This window comes from Oncorhynchus tshawytscha, linkage group LG11 (assembly GCF_018296145.1).
Source record: "Oncorhynchus tshawytscha isolate Ot180627B linkage group LG11, Otsh_v2.0, whole genome shotgun sequence".
NCBI classification, from domain to species: Eukaryota; Metazoa; Chordata; class Actinopteri; order Salmoniformes; family Salmonidae; genus Oncorhynchus; species Oncorhynchus tshawytscha.
Window position 1 is genome coordinate 5,065,234 of NC_056439.1, and position 20,141 is coordinate 5,085,374.

General features: G+C 44.1%; 2 protein-coding genes across 3 annotated transcripts in view; both read right to left on the reverse strand.

The window, feature by feature from the left end:
- Positions 1-19,667, reverse strand: part of LOC112232375 — a 232,714-nt gene extending 213,047 nt beyond the window's left edge. Inside the window, exons 1-3 of one of the 2 annotated variants that reach the window (XM_042330457.1) lie at positions 19,519-19,667; positions 19,184-19,411; positions 17,440-17,561 (exon numbers count right to left, since the gene is read on the reverse strand). In XM_042330457.1, the coding sequence (XP_042186391.1) occupies positions 17,440-17,561; positions 19,184-19,193 (132 nt within the window). In that variant the 5' untranslated portion in view covers positions 19,194-19,411; positions 19,519-19,667. Of the gene's footprint in view, positions 1-17,439; positions 17,562-19,183 lie in introns of both variants that reach the window. The other variant, XM_042330453.1, reaches the window with a different exon arrangement.
- Positions 1,964-5,508, reverse strand: LOC112232126 (zinc finger protein 3-like). Its single transcript, XM_024398936.2, has 3 exons — positions 5,470-5,508; positions 5,112-5,239; positions 1,964-3,657 (listed from the first exon to the last, which is right to left on the reverse strand). Exons 2-3 carry the CDS (start codon positions 5,166-5,168, stop codon positions 2,638-2,640), a joined length of 1,077 nt encoding a protein of 358 aa, XP_024254704.2. The 5' UTR covers positions 5,169-5,239; positions 5,470-5,508; the 3' UTR covers positions 1,964-2,637.
- Positions 19,668-20,141: the final 474 nt, after the last annotated feature.

A 20,141-nucleotide genomic window follows, 5' to 3' on the forward strand; every position in this document is an offset into this window, starting at 1 on the left:
GGTGAACTGCCCCTCCCTACCTTCAGGCTATGCTAAAACCCTACACCCCAACCTGAGCACTCGGCTCTGCCACTGGTTTCTTGGCCGTCCCACCCCTAATGGAGATCAGCTCCCCACTCAGCCAAGTCAAAGCTCTTCTCTATCCTGGCAGCTCAATGGTGGAACAAGCATACCCTTGAAGCTAGGACAGCAGTTCTTGCCCATCTTCCAAAAACACCTAAAACCCTACCTCTTCACAGAGTACCTTAAATGAATCCCATGGTGCCCCTTCCCACCACCACCATAACGTTTACATGTCTCTTCCTACTAGCACAGATTTTGCTGATACAGCGCCTTCAGAAAGCATTAATACACCTTGAAGTATTCCACATTTTGTTGTGTTACAAACTGAATTCAAAATGGATTAAATAGATTTGTTTTTCACCCATCTAAACACAATATCTGTCACGCCCTGACCTTAGATATCCCTGTTTTTCTATATATTTTGGTTTGGTCAGGGTGTGACTAGAGTGGGTACTCTAGTTTTTGTATTTCTAGTTTTTTTTGTATGTCTAGGGGTTTTTGTATGTCTATGTTGGCCTGATATGGTTCCCAATCAGAGACTGTTTATCGTTGTAGCCATTTTCCTCATTTGTGTTGTGGGATCTTGTCTCCATTTAGTTGCCTGTGTGCACAACAGTAGCGTCACATTTCGTTTGTTGTTTTTGTTCAGTGAGCTTCGGTTTATTAAAATTATGTGGAACAATACTCATGCTGCACCTTGGTCTCATCATTACGACGAACGTGACAATTTCTCATAATGGCAAAGTGAAAACATTTTTTAGAAGTGTTTGCAAATGTATTAATAAAATACAGAAATATTTAATTTACATAAGTATTCACACCCTTGAGTCAATGTGTTAGAATCACCTTTGGTAGTGATTACAGCTGTGAGTCTTTCTGAGTACATCTCTAAGAGCTTTGCACACCTGGATTGTGCAACATTTGACCATTATTCTTTTCAAAATTCTTCAAGCTCTGTCAGATTGGTTGTTGATCATTTCTAGACAAATATTTTCAGGTCTTACCTGATTTTCAAGTAGATTTAAGTCAAAACTGTAACTCGACCACTCAGGAACATTCACTGTCTTCTTGGTAATCAACTTCAGTGTAGATTTGGCCTCGTGTTTTGGGTTACTGTCCTGCTGAAATGTGAATTAATCTCTGTGTCTGGTGGAAAGCAGACTGAACTAGGGTTTTTCCTGTGCTTTGCTCCATTCTTTTTTTTTTATCCTGAAAAACTCCCCAGTCCTTAACGATTCCAAGCATACTCATAACATGATGCAGCAACCATTATGCTTGAAAATATGGAGAGTGGTACTCAGTAAGGTGTTTTATTGGATTTGCCCCCAACACAACATGTGAATTGCTTTGCCACATTTGCAAACAGGATGCATGTTTCGGAATAGTTTTATTCTGTACAGGCTTCCTTCTTTCATTTTGTTAATTAGGTTGGTATTGTGGAGTAACTACAGTGGTGTTGATCCATCTTCAGTTCTCCTATCACAACCATTACACTTTGTAACTGTTTTCAAATTACCATTGGCCTCATGGTGAAATCCCTGAGCGGTTTCCTTCTTCTCCGGCAACTGAGTTAGGAAAGACGCCTGTATCTTTGTAGTGACTGGGTGTACTGATAAACCATCCAAAATGTAATTAATAAATTCACCTTGCTCAAACAGATATTCAATGGCTGCTTTTTAAAAATCCATCTACCAACAGGTGCCCTTCATTGTGAGGCATTGGAACATCTCCCTGGTGTTTGTGTGTGAATCTGTGTTTGAAATTCACAGCTCAACTGAAGGACCTTACATGTAATTATATGTGTGGGGTACAGAGATGAGGTAGTCATTGAAAAATCATGCTAATCACTATTATTGAACACAGAATGAGTCCATAAAACTTGTGATTTGTTAAATACAGTTTAATTCCTGATAGATGGCATGAATACTCATTGACTTAAAAGACAATTGCGAAAAACACATTTCCACTTTGACAATGAATCAATTTTAATACATTTAAAATTTAGGCTGTAACAGAACAAAATGTGGAAAAAAGTCAAGGGGTGTGAATACTTTCTGAAGGCACAAAGTACTTTGAGGAAAAATGTACTTCCTATAACTGTGTTGTGGTTGTCTTACCAAGCTTTCTTAAGATGAATGCACTAATTTTAAGTCTTCTAATTGACAAAAATGTTAGTGTAATGTCTCAAAAGAAAATCTGCATGAACTTGATAAAATAGGCATTTGTGAACATCATATAGCCTACACAGTACAAAAATCAATACGTAATAGTATTTTTCGGCTTATATATCACACAATGTCTGGATGCAGGAGTTTACCCAGGAATAATCTTTTCTGCTGACGATGAAAATTAATATTTGTCTTTAATGCAGGGTTTGATCTAAACTTCAGAAGCTATCGAGGGGAATGGTTACTTTCTATGTTATAGAGTGGAATTGTTTTTCTGCTGGTGTATCCCGAAGTAGCTCCTTTCTGAGAAACTCTTCCTGGCAAACAGCCTTTCTCCAGTGTGGTCCTTCAGGTGCATCTTCAGCTGGTTTTGGTGGGAGAACCTGTTCTCACACTGGGGGCAGCTTTAGGGTTTCTCCCCTGTGTGGACCCTCTGGTGCCTCTTTAGGTTGGACGAGTGGGAGAAGCGCATATGACACTGGGTACAGCTGAAAGGTTTCTTCCCATTGTGGACACTCCTATGTCTGATAAGGTTACTCCGGAAGGAGAAGCTCTTGTAACATAGTTTGCACTTGAAGGGTCTCTCCTTGGTGTGAACGGTCTGGTGCTCCTTCACATAGTTTGCCTCAGAGAAGCACTTCCCACACGTGGGGCAGGCATACGGCTTGTCGGCGTCTGTCTTAATGCTCTGCCTCCCACGTTGTGACCCAATGACACCAGAGGAGGTAGAAGCGGGAGCCACCACCCTCAGGTGGTTAATATTTGAGCTCCCTCCTTGACCTCTAGCCATTGTTTGGGTGTTGTTTGGATGGTGCCCTGTGTTATAAGTTAAGTACATCTTGTGGTGAACGCCCATCCTGACCCTGTCTGTATTGGTGGGGTAACCATGAGGTACCTGAGGAAGGCTTGACCCAGGCCTTCTATGGACCCATTCACCAGGCATTAGATGAGACCCTGAAGGAGAAGACAGACTTCCTGTTAGACTCCCACCAGGGGGGTCTCCCACCGCTCTCTGTAAAGGCTGAAGCCCAGGGTGACCTGCTCTGTTCTTTATGGATACTGTGGTGTTTGTATCATAGGAACAGGAGGGTCTGTCTCTATCAGCCCCAGGCCCTGCTTCATCCCTGCAATGAGACTGTAAAGAGAAGGGCCTGGGCTGCAGACTGGATCCCTGACTGGAGCCTCTGTCTCTCTGATGACCACCAGGACTGAGGTTGTTCAGTCCACCTGTCCACTGGTTGTGTTCTGTGGTGTGGAGGAGTCTCTGTCCCTCGTGGTTGGGTCCTGGTTCCGACTTGGGATGGAAGAGTGAAGGCTCCTGATCCAGGGTCCAGATCCGGGCCCAGGGTTTAACACCAGCCCTTTCACAGGTCCAGTCTCTCCCGCCAGCAACACCAGATATCAGCAGGTCCTCATGGACTGCAGACTGTAATAACAAATTGAACAGAAAAGCATTAAGGTTTATATAAGAAACTCTTTGCTGTACACACAGAAACATGACATGATATTATAAAACCACAGTCAAGCCCATCTCTAACAGTAATTCAAGTACCTAACAATATGTAGCGATTGGAGTTTATTATCAAACATTTCCATTTGTGTTGATTCAAGAATTAAATATAATGTTTTGTTTCGACTGAGATAAAAGGGTACTCAGTCCCTGCAATTATTTAAAAAGATTGTCAGCACAGTCAAGTAGACAAGAAGAATAACTTTTCTCACTATGGTAATATACATTTTTCTGTAAATCTGGCACCTCGCATTGATAAAATGACATTTTGAGGACTTCGGACATTACATTACATACACAGCTTCACTATTTCATGTCAAGTAAACAAATTAAGGCACTATCCTTACCTCACTATAAAACACAAGCATCAACCTAAAAGGTCAACTTTTGTCACTCTTCCTCAGTGAAGCATTGTAAGACACCATCACACCAACCACCACCATATCATCTACTCTGTCTCATCATACTCATTCTTTCCTCAGTTCACCTCATCCAGTTCCCTACTACATCCAAAACCAGCAGAATTAACTACAAACTAACTAACTAGTACTACATGGAAAGATGTGGACTGTGGTGTGAGGGGATGACACAGGCTGGCCTCGTAGGAGACTGTTGCTGATTACTGCCCAGGTGTGATGGCCTCCAGGCACTTATTGCTGCCGATGCATCACCCAGATGGAGGCTACACATTCGGTGGTGGAGGTTCCAGCCTACCTACAGAGGAGGAGGACCTGTGAACTGTAGAGACAGAGGTGCTTGATGAAAAGCTCCAGGCTTGTCTGACTGATGTGTCTCCCTCCCTGGCTGTACCATCGACGCCACCTCCAATCAAGCTACTCCTTTACTGAACTGCATCATCATCTAGCTGTGGAAGACCCTCTCCCATGAACTGCCAGCTCCCCTGAATTTGTTTTAGTTTGTTTTTTAAAAGAGACTGACATTCTGTATGAAAAGCGCTATATAAAATAAAGAAATACATTTATTATTATTACTACATATCAGCATACACTAATCATTTTCTGCTGGTGTATCCTGAGGTAGCTCCTCTCTGTGTTGTCACAGGGTCCATGTTCCAGTTGATAGATCCTATAGAAGGCAGGCTGAAGGCAGCACCTGTTAAGGGGTTAACCTGAGGCGCCGTCAGTCTCTCTGAATCACAACTATAGGAGCAAGACGGAGCATCGCTAGCAGAGTCTGTGTCTGTTCTCTCCAGCCGTATACGGACACCTCCCAGTCCCTGCAGACCAAATCTACGCCTCGCCCTGGGCTCAGCCAGTCTGTTGTAGTGGATATGTTATTTTGTGCTTCTGGATCTGGTTAACAGTGTTGTTCCCCAGCCCAGAGTTGAGGATGCTGTCCCATCCACTGACCTCCACTATGTCGCCTCTGGTCAAGCCCTGCTCGGTGATGTTGTCCCCTGGGCCCATAGCTGCACCCGTCTGGGTCTGGGAATCCAAGATGGCCACCCAGTCTCCTCTGTTACACTCCAGCCAACCACCTGCAGGAAGAGGTTATAAAATAGACTTTACAAACATGGAAGAGAACTCTACATATGGAGTTTTTTTGTTGTCAATTACCTGGTCCAGTTCATACGTGATAATGTGTGTTTGTGTATGTAAACATAAGTTGTATTGATTTCAAAAATAGCCAAGCGGTTCATCTATTCTCATTGATGATATTGTAATATTGTATATTACTGTATGTAGGCTATATGTATTTCTACCTTACCTTGCTCCCCATCTTTAGTCCACTCAGCAGGTCAATGCTCTCTGGTCTGTCTTCTATTGTCTCCTCTTTGACCAGCAACAGATCAGGCTTCCCATCCTCCATGTCTACTGACTGTAAGAGATACAGAGTGAGATGATGTTGGATCAAGAAATCTGATGAGCACCTTGCTATGGAGCATCTTCTGATTGGGTAATGAGGGATTGCTATGAGTACTATGCAAATGTGTTAGTTGATTTGATTACTTGACACTCTTTAATGGTTTGATAATTCAAAGGCATGGTCCCACACTTAAGACAACATGTATGAAGACCTAGGCCCGTATCCACAAAGAGAATCAGAGTAGGAGTGCTGATCTAGGATCTTGCCACATAATCTTATTCATTATGATCTAAAAGGATCCTAGATCAGCACTCCTACTCTGAGAGGCTTTGTGGATACAGGCCCTGAACTAATACCATGCAGACAGTAGCTCACAGTGGGCTCACCGCAGTGAGACTGTGTGTGGTCCTGTGCTGCTCCGCTGGTTCCTCTGTGGGTTCAGGAGGAGGTGTAGTCTGGTTGTCCTCCATGACCATGGTCCACTCAGGGTTCCCCAGACCCTCCTCACACCCCTCCTCCTTCCCCAGCAGCACCTTCGGACCCTCCTCCTGGAAGAGAGAGGTGGTACAAATTACACAGACATTGGTGTATGGGTTTGCTCACCTGCACCAGCAAGCAATTGCTAATAACCCACCCCATCCTCCTGACCATGTGTAATAAAGTGAAAATCAGAGGCCCCGCACCCAACCATAACACGTAAATATAGAAAATGCGCTATAGGCTACAATCAGAGATGGCAACAAAAAAAATTGACAGGGGGTGTTTTTGTTTTTTTGCCTGATTTTGCTTATAATTTCCTACATTGTGGTGTGCTACTTGTTAGTCAACTTATCTGTAATTATACTTAACAAAAATATAAACGCAAAATGCAACAATTTCAAAGATTTTGCTGAGTTACAGTTCATATAAGGAAATCAGTCAACTGAAATAAATTGGGCCCTAAACTATGGATTTCACATGACGGCAAGGGCGCAGGGCCTTGGAAGGTATAGGCCCACCCACATGGTAGCCAATCAGAATGACCCCCCACCGGTGGTCTGAGGTTGTGAGGCTGGTTGGACTTACTGCCAAATTCTGTAAAACAACGGAGGTGGCTTATGGTAGAGAAATTAACATAAAATTATCTGGCAACAGCAAATTGCATGCTTCCTCAAAACATGAGACCTCTGTGGCATTGTGTTGTGTGATAAAACTGCACATTTTAGTGGCCTTTTATTGTGCCCAGCACAAGGTGCACCTGTGTAATGATCATGCTGTTTAAGCAGCTTCTTGATATGCCACTTCTGTCAGTGTAACGGTTTTCTAGTGGTGATGAAGGAGAGTCGGACCAAACTGCAGCGTGTCGATTGCGATCCATATTTATTAAACAAAACGTAAACACGACTAAACACTAAACACTACAAAACAATAAACGTAATGAAAACAGCCTATCTAGTGCAAACTAACAGAGAGTACAAGTAAGACACTAAGGACAATCACCCACGCTAAACTCAAAGAATATGGCTGCCTAAATATGGTTCCCAATCAGAGACAACGATAAGCACCTGCCTCTGATTGAGAACCACTCCAGACAGCCATAGACTTTGCTAGACAACCCACTAAGCTACAATCCCAATACCACCACCAAAACCCCAAGACAAACACACCACAATTACAAAAACCCCATGCCACACCCTGGCCTGACCAAATACATAAAGATAAACACAAAATACTTTTACCAGGGTGTGACAGAACCCCCCTAAGGTGCGGACTCCCGAACGCACCTCAAAACAAATAGGGAGGGTCCGGGTGGGCGTCTGTCCATGGTGGCGGCTCCGGCGCGGGACGTGGACCCCACTCATTTAATGTCTTAGTCCCCTCTCCCTTCGTCCCTGGATAGTCCACCCTCGCCGCCGACCATGGCCTAGTAGTCCTCACCCAGAACCCCACTGGACTGAGGAGCAGATCGGGACTGAAGGACAGCTCGGGACTGAGGCAGCTCGGGACTGAGGGGAAGCTCAGGAGTGAGAGAAAGCTCAGGAGTGAGAGAAAGCTCAGGAGTGAGAGGAAGCTCAGGAGTGAGAGGAAGCTCAGGAGTGAGAGGAAGCTCAGGAGTGAGAGGAAGCTCAGGAGTGAGAGGAAGCTCAGGCAGGTAGATAGATCTACCAGCTCCTGGCTGGCTGGTGGTTTCAGCAGATCCTGGCTGACTGGCAGATCCTGGCTGACTGGCAGATCCTGGCTGACTGGCAGATCTGGAAGAGTCTGGTTGACTGGCAGATCTGGAAGAGTCTGGTTGACTGGCAGATCTGGAAGAGTCTGGTTGACTGGCAGATCTGGAAGAGTCTGGCTGACTGGCAGATCTGGAAGAGTCTGGCTGACTGGCAGATCTGGAAGAGTCTGGCTGACTGGCAGATCTGGAAGAGTCTGGCTGACTGGCAGATCTGGAAGAGTCTGGCTGACTGGCAGATCTGGAAGAGTCTGGCTGACTGGCAGATCTGGAAGAGTCTGGCTGACTGGCAGATCTGGAAGAGTCTGGCTGACTGGCAGATCTGGAAGAGTCTGGCTGACTGGCAGATCTGGCGGCGCTGGGCAGACTGGCGGCGCTGGGCAGACTGGCGGCGCTGGGCAGACTGGCGGCGCTGGGCAGACTGGCGATGCTGGGCAGACTGGCGGCGCTGGGCAGACTGGCGGCGCTGGGCAGACTGGCGGTGCTGGGCAGACTGGCGGTGCTGGGCAGACTGACGACGCTGGGCAGACTGACGACGCTGGGCAGACTGGCGGTGCTGGGCAGACTGGCGATGCTGGGCAGACTGGCGATGCTGGGCAGACTGGCGATGCTGGGCAGACTGACGGCGCTGGGCAGACTGGCGACGCTGGGCAGAATGGGGGCACTGGCGGCGCTGGGCAGACTGGCGGCACTAGCTGCTCCATATAGGCTGACAGCTCTGGCGGCTTCTTACAGACTGACCGCTCTGGCGGCTCCGTGCTGACTGGCAGCTCCTTGCAGACTGGCAGCTCCTTACAGACTGACAGCTCCGTGCAGACTGACAGCTCCGTGCAGACTGACAGCTCCTTGCAGACTGGAAGCTCCATGCAGACTGGAAGCTCCATGCAGACTGGCAGCTCCATGCAGACTGGCTGCTCTATGCAGACTGACAGCTCTGGCTGCTTCATGCAGACTGACATCTCTGGCTGCTCCATGTAGACTGGCTGCTTCATGCAGACTGGCAGCTCGGGCTGCTTCATGTAGACTGACAGCTCTGGCTGCTCCATGCGGACTGACAGCTCTGGCTGCTCCATGTAGACTGACTGCTTCATGCAGACTGGCAGCTCGGGCTGCTTCATGTAGACTGACAGCTCGGGCTGCTCCATGCAGACTGACAGCTCTGACTGTTCCATGCAGACTGACAGCTCTGGCTGCTTCATGCAGACTGACAGCTCTGGCTGCTTCATGCAGACTGGCAGCTCTGGCTGCTCCATGCAGACTGGCAGCTCTGGCTGCTCCATGCAGACTGACAGCTCTGGCTGCTCCATGCAGACTGGCTGCTTCATGCAGACTGGCAGCTCTGGCTGCTCCATGCAGACTGACAGCTCTGGCTGCTCCTTGCAGACTGGCAGCTCTGGCTGCGCTGAACAGGCGGGAGACTCCGGCAGCGTAGGAGAGGAGAAAGGTTCTGGCTGCGCTAAACAGGCGGGAGGCTCCGGCAGCGCTGTAGAGGAGGAAGGCTCTGGCTGCGCTAAACATGCGGGAGACTCCGGCAGCGCTGGAGATGAGGAAGGCTCTAACAGCGCTAGATAGGCGGGAGACTCCGGCAGCGCAGGAGAGGAGAAAGGCTCTGGCTGCGCTAAACAGGCGGGAGGCTCCGGCAGCGCTGTAGAGGAGGAAGGCTCTGGCTGCGCTGAACAGGCGAGGCACACTGAAGGCCTGGTGCGTGGTGCTGGAACTGGTGGTACTGGATCGAGGACACGCACAGGAAGCCTGGTGCGGGGAGCTGCTACCGGAGGGCTGGGGTGTGGAGGTGGTACTGGATAGACCGGACCGTGCAGGCGCACTGGAGCTCTTGAGCACCGAGCCTGCCCAACCTTACCTGGCTCGATGCCCACTCTAGCCCGGCCGATACGAGGAGCTGGAATATACCGAACCGGGCTGTGCACCCGCACTGGAGACACCGTGCGCTCCACAGCATAACACGGTGCCTGCCCGGTCTCTCCAGCCCCGGTAAGCACAGGAGTTTGCGCAGGTCTCCTACCTGGCATAGCCATACTCCCTGTGAGCCCCCCAAGAAATTTTGGGGCTGACTCTCGGGCTTCCATCCGCTCTGCCGTGCTAGCTCCTCATCATGCCGCCTCTCTGCTTTTGCTGCCTCCAGCTCGGCTTTGGGGCGACAATAATCTCCAGGCTCATTCCAGGGTCCTTTACCGTCCAATTCCTCCTCCCATGTCCATTTCTCCCACTGTAGCAGCTGCTGCTCCTGCTGCTGCTGCCTCTTCTCCTGTTGCACCTTTGGGCGGCTACACTCCCCTGGTTTAGCCCAGGGTCCTCTCCCGTCGAGGATTTCCTCCCATGTCCAGAAATCCTTATTTAGCATCTCCTTTTTCGGCTTCTCCTGCCTGTTGACACGCCGCTTGGTCCGTTGGTGGTGGGTGATTCTGTAACGGTTTTCTAGTGGTGATGAAGGAGAGTCGGACCAAACTGCAGCGTGTCGATTGCGATCCATATTTATTAAACAAAACGTAAACACGACTAAACACTAAAAAACAATAAACGTAATGAAAACCGAAAACAGCCTATCTAGTGCAAACTAACAGAGAGTACAAGTAAGACACTAAGGACAATCACCCACGCTAAACTCAAAGAATATGGCTGCCTAAATATGGTTCCCAATCAGAGACAACGATAAGCACCTGCCTCTGATTGAGAACCACTCCAGACAGCCATAGACTTTGCTAGACAACCCACTAAGCTACAATCCCAATACCACCACCAAAACCCCAAGACAAACACACCACAATTACAAAAACCCCATGCCACACCCTGGCCTGACCAAATACATAAAGATAAACACAAAATACTTTGACCAGGGCGTGACAGTCAGGTGGATGGATTATCTTGGCAAATGAGAAATGATCACTAAGAGGGATGTAAACAAATTTGTAAACAAAATGAGATAAATAATATTTTTGTACTTATGAAACATTTCTGGGAGTTTTAATTCCAGCTCATGAAACATGGGACCAACACTTTATTTGTTGCGTTTATATTTTCTTCAGTGTAGATACAGTACATGAGGCTTCTCTTCTGTCATTACATGTTGCCGTAGAAGACTAAATAAACCCTTGCTCACCAGAATGTCACAAATCGATAGAACCAATGCTTCAATCTAATTGACATTGGTGAAGTTCTCTGTCATCTCTGTTTATTTCACAAGCCTTTTAGGGACCGGGGAGAAAAGGCAATAAAAAAATAAAAAACGGGAATGAATTTCTCAGCAAAATTTCCAAATGACATTAGTTTGACCAGTTGTAGGGAAATTGAAAGCTGTGACAACAACCCAATAAGTTTCTGATAAGATTTTAGTTTGGCTTGGTTGCATATTTTATGTGATTGAAATACTATCAGCTTTTATGATGCTGAAAAAGATAGCACCTCTACAGACAGTATCGAACTGCGCATTCGCATTCTCTCAAGATGCTGAAAGAAATTTGTATTCAATCCTGTTTCGAAGTCAAATTATTATACGTTTTTTTTACCTACATTTGTTGTCATTTTAATGCAAGAAATGCTTACAGTGGATTCAGAAAGTATTCAGACCCCTTGACTTGTTCCACATTTTGTTACGTTACAGCCTTATTCTAAAAGGTATTAAATACATACAAATCCTTAGCAATCTGCACACAATACCCCATAATGACAAAGCAAAAACCGTTAACAAATAGTTTAAAAACAGATACCTTATTTACATAAAGTACCAGTCAAAAGTTTGGACACACCACATTCTAGGGTTTTTCTTTATATTTACTATTTTCTACATTGTAGAATAATAGTGAAGACATCAGAAAATAGTACAAATAAAGAAGAATTGTTACGCCCTCTTCCAAATGGTAGCTATAAATGCAGAGGATGCGCACAGTGCAACAATATGATGAAGTGTGAATATTTCTGCCACCCACACACAGGAAAACGGTTCCAAATAAATGACATTATTACGTGTTCCACCACCCATGTTATTTACATTATGAAATGTCCATGTGGGCTGTGCAATGTCGGTAAAACCTCTCGTTTTCTCAAACAGAGGATTAGTGAATATAACAAATCAGGAGAAACGACGGATTATCCAGTTGCAGTACATTTTAATGACATTTCTACCTTTAGATTTTGTGGTATAGAAAAAGTTAAGATATCAGACAGGGGTGGTGATATTAATAATACTCTGAGTAAAAGAGAATGTTTTGGGATTTTCACCCTCCAGACATTATTTCCTAAAGGACTTAATGATTAAATGCCTATGTATGGTATGTTGTGAAATTGAACATGAATTTATTTATTTAAGATAGGGACAAAAAAAATTGTACGACGTACCCAATGATTAATGAAAACTTGCTATGTCCTCATAGTGGTTTTATAGACGTGTTTAATACATCTAATTTACATACTCAAATATTTATGAAATGCATATTGTTATATTTGGTAGCACTTATTTGTTTTTCCTTCCCCTCCAACCCCTTTCGATGAGTGGAACGGATGTGGGCGGGGCTAGGTCTACATAAGGGTGCCAATTATTTTTTTAACTCACAAAAGCTCGGCCGTGAGGCCGATACGTAAGATTATTAAAGATCAGTGATACTATCAAGAGCAGTGTGCGGTTTCCTTTTTCCTTCATCTTGTTCAACTGTTACCATGCACCTGCAAAAAAGATGGCTCAGATGTGCGAGTGCCTTTTGAATTTTGTACTTCGAAGAATCTAAGATGCTCAGAGACAGATGTTCAGAGACAGGATTGTGACGAGGCACAGATCTGGGGAAGGGTACCAAAACATTTCTGTAGCATTGAAGGTCCCCAAGAACACAGTGGCCATCATTCTTAAATGGAAGAAGTTTGGCCAGATTGCTTAGTTTAGTTCCAAACTAAGCAATCGGGGGAGAAAAGCCTTGGTCAGGGAGGTGACCAAGAACCCAATAGTCACTCTGACTGAGCTCTAGAGTTCCTATGTGGAGAAACTTCCAGAAGGACATCTCTGCAGCACTCCACCAATCAGGCCTTTATGGTAGAGTGGCCAGACGGAAGCCACTCCTCAGTAAAAGGCACATGACAGCCCACTTGGAGTTTGCCAAAAGGCACTTAAAGGACTCTGACCATGAGAAACAAGATTCTCTGGTCTGATGAAACCAAGATTGAACTCTTCGGCCTGAATGCCAAGTCTAGAGGAAACCTGGCACCATCCCTACGGTGAAGCATGGTGGTTACAACATCATGCGGTGGAGATGTTTTTCAGCAGCAGGGACTGGGAGATTAGTCAGTATTGAGGCAAAGATGAACGGAGCAATGTACAGAGTGATCCTTGATGAAAACCTGCTCCAGAGCACTCAGGACCTCAGACTCAGGCTTCTTAAACTTGATTTAAATGAGAATGACAGCTCGATAACACATTTCTATGTGAATTTGGCGTGTAGGCTAAAACTTGGGCTTATGCACTAAAGCCACTAAAGGTTTTTCTTTCATTATTTTAGGCTAAATTTACCCTATAGATATAAATTACACAATAATTAAACATTTATGGATTTTTTTAAAGCTATCGTTTCTCTTTATTCAATCCGTTCGCCACCAACCACACAATATTCCATGACCCTTAAACATTCCCTGCAGATATAACCATAGGGGAACTGCTCAGTGAGTCAAGCCGCGCATCACTAACAGACATACATACACTCCCTCAGGTACGTACACACGCACACACAGATAAACACACTTTCAACATGGAGTGTTTACCCATCCCCACTAGGTTTGAGTCTTATACTGTAGTTAGAGAATGACTTCATTGTTGTTAAACCCATCATGGTGGACATAAATATGTTGTGGGTAAAAATAAGTCAGCTATGATAAGTCAAGTCATTAGACAAACCTGACTAAACTATTTTGACGTGTACAGTAGGTGTTTGTTAGTGTGCGGGTATGTGTAGGTATATTTAGTAAGTGTATATTGGTTATAAAGCACTGTTGTATGTATGTAGAATAGGGTGAGATCAGATGTGATGTATACTAAAGAGAGTAATGTGATGTATACTAAAGTCTTAGAATGAAAAGTCCCATTTTGTATTTATTAAAACATGAACACGTTTTAAATGACACCATATGAAATCCACACACATCATGTCTCAACTACAAATCTGCATGGATTTGATAAATAAACTGCATTAATATACTCATTAAAAGTGTCTTGGAAAACATTTAAGTAGTTAAATGAAAGTAATGAAACAGGCATTTGTGAACATATATCCTACACAGTACAAACACAATATGTAACAGACTTTTTAGGCTTATATATCACACAATGTCTGGATAAAATATTCTACTCAGATAAATTCAAATCTGTTACTGTCGTTAATCCAAATGAATCTGTGGATCTTTTCTGTTCAGAACAAGGAAAATGAATCTTTGTCTTTAACGCAGGGTTTGATCTAAACATCAGAGGCAATGGAATCAAAGGGTTACTTTCTATGTTATAGAGTGATTATTTTTTTCTGCTGGTGTATCCTGAGGTAGCTCCTCTCTGAGAACCTCTTCCCGCAGTGCGTACAGGCGAACGGCCTCTCTCCCATGTGGAACTTTAGGTGCATCTTCAGCTGGTGGGAGGACTTCTCACACTGGGGGCAGCTGTAAGATTCTCCCCTGTGTGGACCTTCTGGTGCCTCTTCAGGTTGAACGAGTGTGAGAAACTAGCATGGCACACGTGGCAGACGAACGGTTTCTCCCCAGTGTGGACCCTCTGGTGCCTCTTCAGTGTGCCAGCCTCTGCGAAGCGCATGTGACACTGGGTACAGCTGAAGGGTTTCTCCCCTGTGTGGACCCTCTGGTGGATCTCCACCTTCTGGGGGCTGCTGAAGCCTTTGTTACAGAACATGCAGAGGAAACGTTTATTTTTACTACCGCCAGATGTTGCTCCCCTGAGCGTGTGTAAAGGGGAGTGGGTCGCGACATTTAGATTTGTCTCTAAGCTTTCCCTGTAATCTAAGATATCTCTGCCCTGTGAGTATCCGTCTCCTAGGTGACTATCTGCATTCCATGTGGGAGGAGCGTCACCCTCTACTTTCACAGCCACCTCATCTACGACTATAACCTCCCCTTTCTCATCTAGGCACCCTTCAGAGTATACACTACTACTATACCGGTTCATGTCCCCTCTAGACAGATCAGTCTGTGTCTCTAAACCCAAGGATATGTTGGCAGGGTCCATCTCTGTAGTGTAAGAACAAGACGGATCATTGCCAGTCTCAAACTCGTCACCTGAGTCCAGATGGGAATTAACTGTCCCCGAGTCACCATAAAGTAAATACTCTGAGGCAGGAGCAGGAGGACAGCCCAGTCTCCCCAACCCCAGTCTCTCTGGGTCTGACTTGAGGTCAGATCCTGTGTGTAAGAGCCTTTGTGTTACAGTTAAATTCTCTGTGTTCGTCTCTGTCTTGAGGACGCCGTTCGGCTTTCCACTGACCTCCGCAATGCTGTGTCGGTCCCTGGGCTGGGGTTTGGCGGTGAGGTCCTCCGTGTATTCAGGAGGTGCCGCTGCTCCAGCCTGGATGTCTCTGCTGTGTAGTGGATCCTCTCCTTCAGTCCTCTCCTGCTTGACCAGAGACGATCCTCCAGGACCTGCAATTTCTGCATCTTCAGACTGACAAGAAGAAGGAGTTTATTAAAGGTACATGAGTAGAATTGATAACAATGTCGTAGCAGTGGGGGGAAAAGATTGAATTCTTATCCAAAATGAAGGAAAATAAAATTATGCTGACACCATCTAAAATATAATTTATACATCCAGAAATTTGAATAATTAGCCTAAAACAATAAATAAACCGCAATTCACGAATGCATGCAACTGTTTTTAGTCTGCTGTAATAAAGGCTTTATAAATCATTAGTGTTGTTATTTAGTGATGTTTATGTAATCGAACAACACCTGTTTGGCACACAATATTTACGCAACGCTTGCTCCTAGACCCTCATTTTTCTTGATCCCCAGTCATTTCCACAACTAGGTCAAATGTCTTCCACAGATCTGACTTCCCCTTTACCTCCTAAGAAACCAGTAAACATTCACCCATTTCAAGTTTATTTTTCACATCCTCCGCATCCATTTTGCTGTCACGTGTTACTGTGTTCGTAGTTTGTTATAACCAATTTATTGACGTCATTATGATAGGCTATAGGTCAGGCCATATTGGTCGCATGCGATGCTTAAGTGTTTCACGTAAAGAGAGCAAGGGTTGAGGGAATGTTATTCCTAAACAAATGAGGGATTTCGGAAAAATAACTTTTCAGTAAGAAACGAAATGCCTGAAATCAGCACGGACACTGCAATAAACACATGCTGTGCTGTGGTACCTTTTCACTGCAATAGGGAGGAAAGCGAGACAACGTAAGCCAGTCACACAGGCACTCGCTGTCTTTTTTTTTTAGCATAGTGTGATCATCGGGTTCTTTCTTAAGTAATTTGTGTGTCTTAATTACTTAATCAAACAGTGTGCTTAAAGCATTAGACAAGCTCAGTAGTTCATTTTATTCAAACGCATGCCTGTCTATATATGGAAAAACAAGTTTCAACATTTTAACCAATTGATTAGTCGAAATAACAGGACAACACTCGGGTTGACACATTTCTTTATTTGAACATATCAAATGTGCTATTAGTAATAAGCATTATCACCTGTAGCCCAACTGATGGAGCATAGTGGCTATAAACAAATAGGCTGAAGCACATGGTTGCCTATCTGCATTTACCCTATTGGGCTAATCATTAGCTAGATCCTAAATATTATCTTTTAACTAGTTAGCATCCTATTGCTGAATTTTGTATCCCCAAAAACTTGAATAAACACAGCGAATATGATGTAGCCCCCCCCCCCAACACTTTCCCTGGTTGCCACTACTCTTCCTCAACTAAAAATGTTATCCGTCTCATCACAATGGTTTTTAAGTCACTCCCCAAAAATATTTAGAGGAAGGGTTGTGTTTTACCCCAAGTTACTATACAATTGACCCGTGTTCCATTTTTCCCCACTCTCCCCGATACACTCACAGGGAATTGGAGTGGGAATGTGCTTAACCATGTCACTGCTAAAAACGATGGGTTTAAAATGGTGCAGTTCGCTAAGGAGTTGAGAAATAAATAAAGTAGGAATAGAAAACTGGGATCCCCTATATTTAACAAAGGCCATTAAAACGGCTGTTTTCCCTGTGATTACAAGAATTGTTATGCATTGACTGCTTATCAGAATTCATGTTTCCCTCCCTAAGGCACTCATAACTTGAATGCACCTTCAGAGGAATATCTCTCTCGCATAGAACACACAACAACAAGCCAACTTGGTAAAGATAAACTATTCTATTATGGGGTTGTCATGCATTACTCGTGTTGCTTGCAGAGTAAATGTGCACTGTTCTAGAATCTTAAAAGTGTGCCTCGGCAGACATATTCTTTTCAAGTTCCATATTTCTTTGCCGTGGCGCTGCGCCACAGATAAATGACTGCAGCAAAAACACTGTGTCAGAGAAGTCTCACAAGCTCCACTATGGCAGATACATGTAAGCAAGTGAATAGCTGAAGGCAGCCTTTCTGAAATAAATGGGCCACATTTGATTAACAAAGGAACTGTAATTTAGATGTTATACTATTACACTAACCTCTATCACGATAACGTGCTGGGTTGAGGTTGCACTCTCCTCATCAACAGTGGTTGGTTGGTCATCTCTCCATGTATTGTGTCCAGCTGGCTTCCTGAGGCCTCCAGTGAGATGTCCTTCACCTGAGAGTGTGATTGGGGGAAAAGAGGTGGTTAGGTTAGCTACAGTCAATGTTCAACGGTATATTGTACACAATTGATAATGTCTAGAATTGGCAAGGATGTAAGGTAATACTTCTTGATATACTATTTATTGATTGATGTATTATGTTCCATGCATCACATTGTTTTCATTGGGTAAATAATATGAAGTGCAGAAAACAAGAATCTGGTTATAATATGAGCGTCTTTGGGCAAGACAACCAAGTAATCAGGAGAGTTTTTGCATACTATAAAAAAAACTGACCAACACCCAAGTTCTGTCAACTGGACAGTTGTAAATCATGCAGCGCCTTGTGTCACCATGTAAGTGTCTTATATCGACTGAAAGCTTAAATTCTTGTTAATATAACTGCACTGTCCAATTTACAGTAGCTATTACTGCAAAAAAATGCCATGCTATTGTTTGAGGAAAGCTCCTAACAAAACAGTTTTTTCGCAGCGATAGGTTTGATAAATTCATCCCTGAAGGTGAAATGTGGACTTACATTCTGAAATTGTGCTCCGATTTATTATCCAAAGGGTCCCAGAGATAACATGAAGTGTCGTTTTGTTAGATAAAATCCTTGTTCATATCCTAAAAAGGTCCATATAGCATGCACGATCGATTTTGTATTTCCACTCGTTCAATTAGCAAAGAAATGAATCTGTGAAAATCTAACCCGAAATGTTGTTTCAACCAGTCAAATCATGTTCGTATGTATTCTTTAGATATCCTAGAACGTAACGAGACTTCATTATATCATTTGGGGTGTTGTATATCCTATAGGACACCATATTTGGTCAGAGAGCAACTCCTTCATGGCACGCTACTGACGCGGGCGGACTTCACTTGAACAACTCTAACGTTGTCAAATAAGCACCAATCGGGGTCAAACAAAGCTAGCTAGATAGCTAATGAGCTGGGCTTTACGAGAGTAAACCTTGTATCTGTCGTAAATTGTATCTACTAACCTTGTACGACAGCATGCCTTTTCCTTTTGGACAAAAATTATACAAATATTCAGAGTTATGAAGTTATGAAAACGGGTTGTTTTGCAAATGTTGAACTTATAATATGGCTACTAATACTGGAAAAGCTAAATCAAGTCCAAGTATACAGATTTGACGATATTCTTGCAGAAAAATGTAATATGAATGCAAATGTCTCCTTCACGATTTGCCCAAATGTACCACACTAAATGTCATGTAGTTCGCTCATGCTTCAAATTATCCACACATACACTGCTGCCTTCTTGTGGGCACCATCGGAATTACAACCAGAGTGAGTAATGGCTGGAACAGGGCCCTTTCTGTTGCATTTCAAAGAACAGATCTATTGTGTTATATTCTCCTACATTCAATTCAAATTTTCCTCAAACTTCAAAGTGTTTCCTTTCAAATCGTACCAAGAATATGCATATCATTGCTTCAGGGCCTGAGCTACAGGCAGTTAGATTTGGGTATGTTACTTAGGCGTAAATTGAAAGGGGGCTATCCCTAAGACGTTTTAACCATCAGTATGTGTTTAACACATCTAAGGTCACACATGCGCAGAGGGGAATGGGGCGATAGGCAGCGCAACCTCGGCCTTCTGCAAAATGTACCTCTTGCCATTCCTCTGTATCGGTCGAGGATCTTGACACTACTCGGACGAATGGTCCTCTCTGCGCGCTCCCGTGCCACCTTCAGTTCCAGCAGCTGTAGTTTTCTCCGCAATGTCCTGTTTTCTTTCTGGCTTTGGGTTATTTCCAAACGAAATACTGCATAGTCGTCATCTACGAGTTTACAGATGTCTGCCACGGCTGCATTCGCTAGCACCTCCAAGACGGAGGCTATTTGAGTGTGAAAAACAATACAGTTAGCCATTGTTAGCAGCTAGCTAGCCTTACCTAGAACATCTAGCAACAAAGTCCTGTCTCCAACGCGAAATAAACACTACCTGAGGTAAGTATGTAATGCTGTGCAGTTAAGCATATTTTGAGTTCAAAGGTGTTAATAAACGTCCAAATAACAACACGAACAACGCTATGGTGATAATTGTTTTTGGTAACTGCTCACTTCCGTTTACACTGAAGAGAAAGGATCTTATTGGTTGGCGTCATAGCTCAAAGGCTGGGAACTGAAAAAGGTGTGCGCTTTGTTTTTTGAAATACGGTACTGCTTATTACGTTACATATCAAATCTCCTATTCATGATCACTATCTTTCAAGTTCAGAGCAGACTTGTTAAGAACGAACAGTGTGATAAAATATAATAATATGACTTTATTCCATCTACTCAGTAAGGTAAATATTTAAGTGCTTGTTCTAGTCTAGGCTTACTGTCGCTGTTTCAAATGATAAGTTAACAAAGGGTTTATGAGGGGTATGCGGTTAATTACCCTCTTACCCTCTTACGACAAGACACTTCACATGATAACTATAATATTTCCGGTAAAGAATTGTTCCCAGAAGTGCATACATCTACAATTTCTCCCCATTGTCGTCACTCCTATGTCTGGTAAGGTTACTCCGGAAGGAGAAGCTCTTGTAACACAGCTTGCAACTTTAAGGGCCTCTCCTT